Source organism: Notothenia rossii (genome assembly GCF_949606895.1).
Source record: "Notothenia rossii genome assembly, chromosome: 3".
Lineage (NCBI taxonomy): Eukaryota > Metazoa > Chordata > Actinopteri > Perciformes > Nototheniidae > Notothenia > Notothenia rossii.
Genome location: NC_136901.1, coordinates 75,808,631 through 75,820,832, shown reverse-complemented (window position 1 = coordinate 75,820,832; position 12,202 = coordinate 75,808,631). Strand labels below are relative to the sequence as shown.

Here is a 12,202-nt window from a genome sequence, read left to right as displayed (position 1 = left end):
ATTAAACTGTGAATAATGTATTCACTCAAATAAATACAAAATATAATAAAATAAACATTAAGATGCAACATTTCGATGAACTGAAATAATCTGTATTTGAACTTTACTGTACTAGTAGTCACAAAACATAAACTATTAGTTTTGGGTTTTTGATTATTATTAAACTGAATATTCACCCGAATACATTCAAAATATAATAAAATAAACATTAAGGTGCAGCATTTCGATGAACTTAAATAATCTGTATTTGAACTGTACTGTACCTAAGCAGCCAGTTTGACATGTATTTTCATGTTTTTTTAAAGAAAAATGAACTTGCTTGCCGAAAGGGCAGATCTGCTGGCACTAACAATGTCTCCTGCTGTGGAGAACACCCTCTCGCTAGGGGCAGAGGTAGCAGATACAGCCAGATAGCGCTTTTCTAACATGGCAACATAAAGATATTTGGCGTTTGTAATAGCTTTGGCTCGGTCTGAACTTTTTGCGAGTGGTGGAGGCTTAAATGCTAGTGGGAGTTGGGTTTGCACTTCAGTCTTTTTTCTTTTGGTACCGGTGATATTCACGTTCTGGTGATGCCTTTTCAAACGAGTGTGCAAGTTTGATGTATTGCCAGCCGCGTAACCAATTTTAGTTGAACAATGCCGACAAACAGCTTTGGTTCGGTCCACGTCTTTGTCCGTCATCCTTGCACGTAACTACGAAACCAAAATGTTCCCAAACCGGAGACTTCAATGATGCTGCAGGATTTTCGAGCTCAACTTTATCTGCGTTCACCATTTCGACAGTTCCTCAAATTACTGACTACATTTGAACCCATCCCAGTGACCAGCTCTCATGCCTCTCGTCCAATTAAATGACTTGGTCGCTCTATGACGCGTTGAACCCAATGTGAGCAAATTACTCTGAATGAGATTACTTCCAAGAAGTTGTTCACGTTCTCAATTGTTTACGTTTAACGTTGTATTCGTTCGGTACACTTCGGTACACGCGTGTACCGAACTGAAGGGCCCGTACCGAATGTATTATTATAATTATTATCATAATTATAATGAAACATTGGAACTTTTGAAATGATGTCTAAAGGAGAAAATAAGTCGTTTCAGTTCCATGGAGAGAGTCAAAAAGAAGATAACATGGGAGGGCTTGTTTACAGAGATGTAATGTCCAGCGCCATGGACAGTGAAGGGGAAAATACTTCGATCTTTTTTCTTAAATAACAAGTTTAAAATACCACGATGTTGAGAAACTGTATTGCATCTGAGAGCAATTTAAATGTGACTCAAGTAAAAGTACATAACTATCTCCAGCAAAATGTACCTAAAGTATCTACAACGTACATATTGGTTTAGCAGAAACAATCCTTCTGTGACTGATTAATATATTATCAAGACATTAAATAAAGCATCCTATTAAGCCCTTACAAAAAGGCCTAAATGCCTCACTCTGCAACTTACCATAACACTGTGTCATAAAACTAATATACAATTGTAGGTGTTTTATAGAAAATAAGAAACAAGGTCTGAAAAATAACAAGGAACCTAACTATAATAACGGTTAAGCGTTTAGCTAAAAAATAAAAGTAGTGTTGAAAACAAAACAAAAAAAAGCTTCCAAATTGAAAAAGTTGATAATAATATATATTTTTGAATGAATACAGTTGATTCTATGGAAAGCTATCGTTACATAATTTAAACATATTATGAAACAACAATATTATTAATAACAATTCAAATCATGAAATTACTATCTTTAATTTAGCCTCATCACATTTGATAGTGTTTCTAAGGAAAAATAAATCTACAACTGCTCCCTGGAGCCGGAAAACCAGGAAGCCTCTTCGCTCTGGCGCCTCTCTAAAAAACATCGTATATATTCAGTTGTGAATATGCTTGAGGAGTGTTTCAGCACCATAGAAGAATGCAACAAGACCAGTAAGGACGGAAGTCACCAATAGACCAGAGCACTGTTCAACTTTGTCATCAGCAAAAGAATAAGTGTTCTCAGACTGCAGTGATGTGATTAAGAGAGGTCTAATAAGTGAATGTTAACTCGTTCTTAGACTATAGAACCTCATCCATATATCCATGATGAATCAGGTGTAGGAACTGCAGCTATTCTAATTAATCAAGGACAGTAAACATAGTGATAACTAATAATACGTGCAGGGAATTGACAACAATGCCCTGGGATAATTTACACCATTAATCATTTTGGAAAATCTTCTGTTATCCAAAAAATGTAATTCAAAATCAACAAGCAATTTCAAAGGAAGCACATTTGCAAAACGTAAAAGTTCTCTGCTCAACAGTCAGCAACAAACCATCAATATGACAAAGACACAGGAAGGTTCCTACCTCAGGAGAAGAATCACAATCCCCAAACACTTCAGCAAAGTCTGAAGGGCTTTTCCTCAGAGTCTGGTCAGCAGGCAGTGTGTTGTCATTGTAAGATGACACAAACTTAAAGTCACTGGTTCTGGAACCTATTGTCAGGTAGGCGTCATAATTGTAAGCGCTGCGTAAAGTTCCTGTTCCGTCAACATCTGCGTAATTAGGAGGGAGATAAGCACTGGGGATGGCGACTGCTCCATCAAACAACAGTCTGGGCTTTCTCCTGCGACAAAACCTCACACCCAGGATGATGATGATGAAGGTGAGGAAAAAGGTGGACACTGACACCAGCGCGATGATCAGATAAGATGTCAGTTTGGAGTTCTTCTCATCGTAAGAAATGTCCTTCAGTTCCGGCACCTCTGCCAAGTTATCAGAGATAAGTAAATACAGGGAGCAAGTGGCAGAGAGAGAGGGCTGTCCGTTATCTTTCACTGACACAATAAGGTTCTGTTTCATGCTGTCAGACTCAGAAATGTCCCGCTGTGTCCTGATCTCTCCGCTGTGGAGACCAATAGTGAAAAGTCCCGGATCAGTGGATTTGACTATATGATAGGACAGCCAGGCGTTCTGTCCGGAGTCCGCGTCCACTGCGATCACTTTGGACACCAGAGAGCCTCCGTGTGCAGCTTTGGGGACCAGCTCGGTCATGAAGGAGTTGCCCTCCGGGGCTGGGTACAGTATCTGAGGAGAGTTGTCATTCACATCCGATATGAACACACTCATAGTCACGTTGCTGCTGAGCGGAGGAGAACCGTTGTCTCTGGCCATCACATGGACTTTAAAACTCCTGAACTGTTCATAATCAAACGTCCTCACAGCGTGGATCACCCCAGTGTCTCCGTTAACAGACAGATAGGAGGACACCGGGGCCCCGTTCACCTGACCGGGTAACAGAGAATAAATCACGGTACCGTTTTGTCTCCAGTCGGGGTCTCGAGCTGTAACGGAACATAAAGTAGAGCCAGGTTTGTTGTTTTCAGTCACGTGTGCGCTGTATGACTGCTCCTCAAACACAGGTGGGTTGTCGTTAATGTCTGCTACAGATAACTGAACCGTTTTAGAGGAGGACAGAGGGGGAGAGCCCTGGTCAGTGGCAGTGATTGTAATGTTGTAATCAGACACTAGTTCACGGTCCAGTTGTCCTGTGGTCACCAGAGAATAATAGTTTTTAATAGAAGGTACCAACTTAAAAGGGACGTTTTGCTGAATGGAGCAACGGACATGTTGGTTATTCTCAGAGTCTCTATCCTGCACGTTAATGATGCCCACCTCTGAACCAGGTGACACGCTCTCAGGTATGGGGTTAGTCAGGGATTTCAGGTATATTACAGGGACATTATCATTCATATCCGTAACATCTATTATAACTTTAGCGTAAGAAGATAACCCTAAACTGTCCTTAGCTTCCACGCTCATTTCAAAAGCACTAATATCTTCAAAGTCAATCGCACCATTTACTCTGATTTCTCCTGTTTTAGAATCAATAGAAAATGCATTTACATAATCGTCAGACACATGGCCTAATTCATATGTCACATCTCCATTCACCCCTTTATCTGCGTCAGTAGCACTAACTTTAATCACTATGGTTTCTGGAGGAGAGTTTTCAGGCACACTGGCTTTATAGACGGCCTGGCTAAACACTGGGGCGTTATCATTAGCATCCAGCACAGTTACGTGTATGACTACAGTACCTGATCTCTGAGGAGAGCCTCCATCTAAAGCTGTGAGGAGCAAGTTGATCTCTTGTAGTTTTTCACGATCAAGTGTATTCTCAAGTACGAGTTCAACCTTGTTACTGTCAACAGCAAGAATAAAGTTTTCGTTTTTTTGTAAACTGTACCTCTGAACAGCATTTTGACCTATATCCGCATCATGGGCCTCCTCGATAGAGAAGCGGTAACCCTTATCAGCTGACTCGCCTATCTCCATTTGAATCAATTGTTTTTTGAATTTCGGCGAGTTGTCGTTTACATCTTGAATATGCACACTAACACGATGAAGCTCCAGAGGATTTTCTAACACCAGATCTACTTTCACAACACACGAGGGTTTCTTGCCACAAAGGCTTTCTCGGTCCATTCTCTCCGATGTGACCAAATCTCCAGTACTCAGATTAATATCACAGTACCGCTTACGAGTCCCCTCAGAATCAACACGGGCCTTTCGGGAAGATAAGGTCCTCAGATCAAGACCGAGATCTTTGGCTATATTTCCAACAACAGCCTGGCGTTTCATTTCTTCTTGAATAGAATAACTCAGGTCTCCGTTAACGAAGTGCAGCGCTACAATAAAGGAAGCAAAGCAGAAAATCGGCCGCAGCGCTGAGAATCCTTTGTCTCCCATCCTCGGGAAAAAAAGCACGTCCCAGTTTGTACAAATTACAGCATGGAAAAACAAATTAAAATTCCAAAACAGAGTCAGCAACCAACACTTTTCAAATGCAAACGCGATGCAAACTAATCGGGGAATGAAGGAATTGTTCTGAGAAATCTCATCCGATGGTAATGCATTTAAAGTGGGTGGAGATGTCTCTGCTCCTTTTGTGCTGGCCTACAGCGGCACCATCAGGCGCTTTTTACTCTTTGCATGTGCGAGTATTGTTCCCCATGTCTAAACCTTTATATATACAGTCTATGGTCTAAACCCAAATCATCTTCCCTAACTTTAATACGAACTGTGTGCCATATGTAAAACATAAACCTCACAACGTAATGGAGCTACAATGCTCAAAGTTAACATAATACAAAAAGATGCTTATTAAATATCAAAGTTGTATTAATTGATTGCATTGTGTATTTAATTATAGACAAAAACCTATAAAGAAAAACAAGTAAAGAAAAATAAGCATGTCAATGTTGAACACAATTTTTAAACATAAACCACTCATTCAATTAAAGGTCGGGTAGGTAAGAATAGAGAAACCAGCTCGAGTACGCAAGAATTTGAAAGTACACAACGGAAAAAAAGCTGCCCCTTCCTTCAGACTTCCTTACAGAGCCCTCCTCCAACACACACGAACACACACGAACGCGCACATGACCAATGAAGGCACGAGATACGTTTGTGCACGAGATGGAAGGCTGAGAGGCAGGTAGGCCTTCCAATTATCTGAGGGTTTTTACAGCGCCACGGCTTCCACAGATGACATATTTATATATATTTATTGTCAAAGAATTTAATTTATTCATTGCAATCGGGATGCAAGAGCTTTCCATGAAATATAGCAAAGAAGGTTTCTGAAGTGAATTACCAACAAATTAACAATTTTTCTATCACTTATATCAGGTGTATGTGGTAACAAATAAAGTATATTCATTATTGAGGTTTATGGATTCGAATTAAATCATTACTTATTATGCATAATAATGATTAGTGTAATCATTAATATCATTATATATATATTATGGGTGTAACGGTTCACAAACATTTCGGTTCGGTACGTACCTCGGTTTTTAGGTCATGGTTTGGTTCGGTATGTTTTCGGTAGGCTACAGCAGAAACAATTATCACAAAACATTTTTTTTCTTTTATTATTATTAAACTGTGAATAATGTATTCACTCAAATAAATACAACATATAATATAATAAACATTAAGGTGCAGAATTTCGATGAACTGAAATTATCTGGATTTGAACTTTAGTGTCGTGCCTAAGCAGCCAGTTTGACATTATGACTTGCTTGTCATTGTATTTTCATGTTTTTTTAAAGAAAAATGTACTTGTCGAAAGGACAGATCTGCTGGCACTAACAATGTCTCCTGCTTTGGAGAACACCCTCTCGCTAGGGACAGATGTAGCAGATACAGCCAGAGCGCTTTGCTAACATGGCAACATGAGGATATTTGGCGTTTGTAATAGCTTTGGCTCGGTCTGAACTTTTTGCGAGTGGTTGAGGCTTAAATGCTAGTGGGAGTTGGGTTTGCACTTCAGTCTGTGTTCTTTTGGTACCGGTGATATTCATGTTCGGGTGAGGCCTTTTCAAATTAGTGTGCAAGTTTGATGTATTGCCAGCCGCGTAACCAATTTTAGTTGAACAATGCCGACTAACAGCTTTGGTTCGGCCCACCTGTCTTTGTCTTCATCCTTGAGCGTAACTGCGAAAGCAAAATGTTCCCAAACCTGGAGACTTCAATGATGCTGGAGGATTTTCGAGCTCAACTTTATCTGCGTTCACCATTTCGACAGTTCCTCAAATTACAGACTACATATGAACGCATCCCTGTGACCAGCTCTCATAGTTTGCCTCTCGTCCAATTAAATGACTTGGGTGCTCTATGACGCTGAACCCAATGTGAGCAAATTACTCTGAATGCTGCGACGCAGCACCTGAGATTACTTCCAAAAAGTTGTTCACGTTCTCAATTTTTGTACACTTCGGTACACACGTGTACCGAACCGAAGGTCCCGTAACGAATAATTTTGGTATGGGTAAGTATACCGTTACACCCCTAATACATATATATATATATATATATATTTATATATATATATATATATATATATATATGTATTATTATAATTATTATCATAATTATAATGAAACATTGGAACATTTTAAATGATGTCTAAAGGAGAAAATAAGTAGTTTCAGTTCCATGGAGAGAGTCAAAAAGAAGATAACATGGGAGGGCTTGTTTACAGAGATGTAATGTCCAGCGCCATGGACAGTGAAGGGGAAGATACTTCGATCTTTTTTCTTAAATAACAAGTTTAAAATACCACGATGTTAAGAAACTGTATTGCATCTGAGAGCAATTTAAATGTGACTCAAGTAAAAGTACATAACTATCTCCAGCAAAGTGTACCTAAAGTATCAACAATGTACATATTCGTAAAGCAAAAACAATCCTTCTGTGACTGATTAATATATTATCAAGACATTAAATAAAGCATCCTATTAAGCCCTTACAAAAAGGCCTAAATGCCTCACTCTACAACTTACCCTGACACTGTGTCATAAAACTAATATACAATTGTAGGTATTTTATAGAAAATAAGAAACAAGGTCTGGAAAATAACAAGGAACCGAACTATAATAACGGTTAAGTATTTAGCTAAAAATATAAAAGTAGTGTTGAAAACAAAACAAAAAATAGCTTCCAAATTGAAAAGGTTGATAATAATATAGATTTTCGAATAAATACAGGTGATTCTATTGAAAGCTACAGTATCGTTACATAATTTAAACATATTATAAAACAACAATATTATTAATAACAATTCAGATCATTATATTACCATCGTTCAATAAGCCTAATCACATTTGATAGTGTTTCTAAGGAAAAATACATCTACAACTGCTCCCTGGAGCCGAAAACCAGGAAGCCTCTTCGCTCTGGCACCTCTCTAAAAAACATCTTATATCTTCAGTTGTGAATATGCTTGAGGAGTGCTTCAGCACCATGGACAGATGTCACAAAACCAGTAAGGACGGAAGTAACCAATAGACCGGAGCACTGTTTGTTAAACTTTGTCATCAGCAAAAGAATAAGTGTTCTCAGACTGCAGTGATGTGATTAAGAGAGGTCTAATAAGTGAATGTGAACTCGTTCTTAGACTATAGAACCTCATCCATATATCAATAATGAATCAGGTGTAGGAACTGCAGCAGTTCTAATTAATAAAGGACAGTAAACATCACCCCCAAACTAAATAAACGCAGATACACTTGACAGTAAAAACAACTATATAATAAGGCAGCAAATAATGGGTTGATGTAATTTACATGATTAATAATTTTGGAAATCTTCTGTTATCTTAAAATGTATTTCAAAATCCACAAAACAATTTTACAGGAAGCACACAAATTTGAATAACATAACACTTCTCTGCTCTACAAGTTAGCAACACAAACATCAACTATGACAAATACGTAGGAAGGCTCCTACCTCAGGAGAAGAATCACAATCCCCAAACACTTCAGCAAAGTCTGAAGGGCTTTTCCTCAGAGTCTGGTCAGCAGGGAGTGTGTTGTCATTGTAAGATGACACAAACTTAAAGTCACTGGTTCTGGAACCTGTTGTCAGGTAGGCGTCATAATTGTAAGCGCTGCGTAAAGTTCCTGTGCCGTCAACATCTGCGTAATTAGGAGGGAGATAAGCACTGGGGATGGCGACTGCTCCATCAAACAACAGTCTGGGCTTTCTCCTGCGACAAAACCTCACACCCAGGATGATGATGATGAAGGTGAGGAAAAAGGTGGACACGGACACAAGCGCGATGATCAGATAAGAGGTCAGTTTGGAGTTCTTCTCATCGTAAGAAATATCCTTCAGTTCTGGCACCTCAGCCAAGTTATCAGAGATAAGTAAATAAATGGAGCAGGTGGCAGAGAGAGAGGGCTGTCCGTTATCTTTCACTGACACAATAAGGTTCTGTTTCATGCTGTCAGACTCAGAAATGTCCCGCTGTGTCCTGATCTCTCCGCTGTGGAGACCAATAGTGAAAAGTCCCGAATCAGTGGATTTGACTATATTATAGGACAGCCAGGCATTCTGTCCGGAGTCCGCGTCCACCGCGATCACTTTGGACACCAGAGAGCCTCCGTGTGCAGCTTTGGGGACCAGCTCGGTCATGAAGGAGTTGCCCTCCGGGGCGGGGTACAGTATCTGAGGAGAGTTGTCATTCACATCCGATATGAACACACTGACGGTCACGTTGCTGCTGAGCGGAGGAGAACCGTTGTCTCTGGCCATCACGTGGACTTTAAAACTCCTGAACTGCTCATAATCAAACGTCCTCACAGCGTGCATCACCCCCGTGTCTCCGTTAACAGACAGATAGGAGGACACCGGGGCACCGTTCACCTCACCGGGTAACAGAGAATAAATCACGGTACCGTTTTGTCTCCAGTCGGGGTCTCGAGCAGTAACGGAACATAAAGTAGAGCCAGGTTTGTTGTTTTCAGTCACATATGTCCTGTAGGACTGCTCCTCAAACACAGGTGGGTTGTCGTTGATGTCGGCTACAGATAACTGAACAGTTTTAGAGGAGGACAGAGGGGGATAGCCCTCGTCAGTGGCAGTGATTGTAATGTTGTAATCAGACACTAGTTCACGGTCCAGTTGTCCTGTGGTGACGAGAGAATAATAGTTTTTAATAGAAGGAACCAACTTAAAAGGGACGTTTTGCTGAATAGAGCAGCGGACCTGTCCGTTATTCTCAGAGTCTCTATCCTGCACGTTAATGATGCCCACCTCTGCACCAGGTGACACGTTCTCGGGTATGGGGTTAGTCAGGGATTTCAGGTATATTACCGGAACTTTATCATTCATATCAGTAACATCTATTATAACTTTGGTGTAAGAGGTTAGTCCTAAACCATCTTTAGCTTTTATGCTGATTTCAAAGGAACTCCTTTCCTCAAAGTCAATCACTCCAGTAACTTTAACTTCTCCCGATTTAGGATCGATAGAAAATGTATTTATATCATCATCAGATCCGTGGCCAAAATTATATGTCACATCTCCATTTACCCCTTCATCTGCGTCAGTAGCACTAACATTAATCACTATGGTATCTGGAGGAGAGTTTTCTGGCACACTGGCTTTATAGACGGCCTGGCTAAACACTGGGGTGTTATCATTAGCATCCAGCACAGTGACGTGTATGACTACAGTACCTGATCTCTGAGGAGAGCCTCCATCTAAAGCTGTGAGGAGCAAATTAATTTCATTTCGCTTTTCACGATCAAGTTTATTCTCTAGCACAAGTTCAACCTTGTTACTGTCAACAGCGAGAATGAAGTTTTCATTTTTTTGTAAATTGTACCTCTGAACAGCATTTTGACCTATATCTGCGTCATGGGCTTTCTCGATAGAGAAGCGATTACCTTTTTCAGCTGACTCCCTTATTTCCATTTCGATCAAGATCTCATTAAATTGCGGCGAGTTGTCATTTACATCTTGAATATGAAGACTAACACGATGAAGCTCCAGGGGGTTTTCTAACACCAGATCTACTTTCACAACACACGAGGGTTTCTTGCCACAAAGGCTTTCTCGGTCCATTCTCTCCGATGTGACCAAATCTCCAGTACTCAGATTAATATTACAATACGATTTACGAGTCCCCTCAAAATCAACACGGGCCTTTCGGGAAGATAAGGTCCTCAGATCAAGACCGAGATCTTTGGCTACATTCCCAATAATAGACTGGTGTTTGATCTCTTCTGGAATAGAATAACTCAGGTCTCCGTTAACGAGGTGCATCGCTACAATAAAGGAAGCAAAGCAGAAGATTGGCTGCAGCGCTGAAAATCCTTTGTCTCCCATCCTGACACAAAACCAGTTGTCGTCGTGTTAATGTCCAGCGTATTCTTCAGATTATAATTAAAAGTACCTCCAAAAAACACTCTATAATCCAACTCTGGGTACTGCGGACCATACAAATATTTTCGAGGTTTTAACTGCTCGTCTTGGAAAAATACAACTGACTTGCGTTCAGTAGTTGTGGGTGGGGTGGTGTGCGTCCATGTTCTGTAAGCCGACAGCGACACCATGAGACGCTTTATATCCTCACAATGTTAGGTTCTTAAATAGTTTTCCAAAAGTCTAAAATCACGTGAAGTTAATTCACTTACATACATAAGAAGAACTGTGGCGTGTAACCATCGGTTGAAAACAAATATTTTTCAATGGATATAATGCAGATAGAAAGAGACATGCTCTGATTTACGGCAATTTGGTTTTCCTCTATCAATTGCTGTCAAGAGAATATACATGTCTAGCTCAACAAAATTAATTTGCAGTAGGCCTATTATCAGGGATGAAATGTCCATCGCCATGGAGAGCGATGGGGTTTGTTCTTTGATGTGTTTTCTTATATAACATGTTTCAAATACCAAGATGTAAAAAAACTGCATTGCATCTGTAGCCGGCGCTACCGTTTTCTGGAGCAGCTGTCAGATCATCCCCCCCCCCCCCCTCCCCCCCCCCTTCTTTAGTCAGCTGGCCCTCCCATTTAAGGAAAATGCCGCAGCTCTACGTAGTTCATCATCTCCCGCTACACTTTAAATGCCCACTGACACCTCACCCAAATCAGATGTGACTATTACAAGTGTGTTCTTGTTCCGGTCATCGTTGTCTGGCTGATAGGCGTGTATTCCCCCTATACGAGGCTTCTTGACAGCCCCAACAGAGACTGTGTAGAGAATCACCGTTGCGGAGGTGTCCAGTGAGGTTATATTTGAGTGGATGCGTTTGCATCAGAGGATTAGTTTGCTACTGTTTTGCCTTTCCTTTTCTTGATCTTAGGTTTTAGCTGTATTTTACCATGCCTACAGGCTATTTGTTGCCTAAGTATTGATTTGCCTGCCTCCTATGTTTTGCTAATAGACTAGTTTGTTGTATTGTGTATAAACTAGTGATTATGTCTTTACAGCTACAGCACCCTCCTTGTAACGACCCACCCTGTCCAACCAGGTCTAATACTGTCTCTGTGTTTATCCTTCTTCAGTGACGATCCTGGCCATACTGTGGAGTGGAGCATGTGGTTTGATGGGCACTTTTTGCATGCAGATAGGTATATGGGTGATTTGCAGTGAGTGTTAATTGAATGCAGCTACACGTGGTGATATTGTGATTTTGGGGAAACCCTCAGCAGTTGGCCAGAAGAATCACTTTTTAACTATTTAACTATCACTATATGTGTGATAATATAATCTTTATAGTTATTCTCTCCTTGTCAGAGCCAGCCTTCAAATCGTGGGACTAAGGTGTGTCGACTGTGGAAGCTGAACAATTTTTAATCTGCATTTTATAATACTGAACTTTTACCTGATTATTTATATCATAAAATGTTGTAG

The 12,202-nt window shown here is 40.3% G+C and overlaps 2 protein-coding genes across 2 annotated transcripts; both read right to left on the bottom strand.

Annotated features, from left to right (window-relative positions):
* Positions 1 to 1,797: 1,797 nt before the first annotated feature.
* LOC307033041 (protocadherin beta-15-like) lies at positions 1,798 to 4,739 on the bottom strand (the record flags this gene model as incomplete). Its single annotated transcript, XM_079671310.1, has 2 exons — positions 1,798 to 1,853; positions 2,321 to 4,739. 2 exons carry the CDS (start codon positions 4,737 to 4,739, stop codon positions 1,798 to 1,800), a joined length of 2,475 nt encoding a protein of 824 aa, XP_079527436.1.
* Positions 4,740 to 8,252: 3,513 nt separating this feature from the next.
* On the bottom strand, positions 8,253 to 10,794 carry LOC307033040 (protocadherin beta-15-like; the record flags this gene model as incomplete). Its single annotated transcript, XM_079671309.1, has 1 exon — positions 8,253 to 10,794. Exon 1 carries the CDS (start codon positions 10,668 to 10,670, stop codon positions 8,253 to 8,255), a length of 2,418 nt encoding a protein of 805 aa, XP_079527435.1. The 5' UTR covers positions 10,671 to 10,794.
* Positions 10,795 to 12,202: the final 1,408 nt, after the last annotated feature.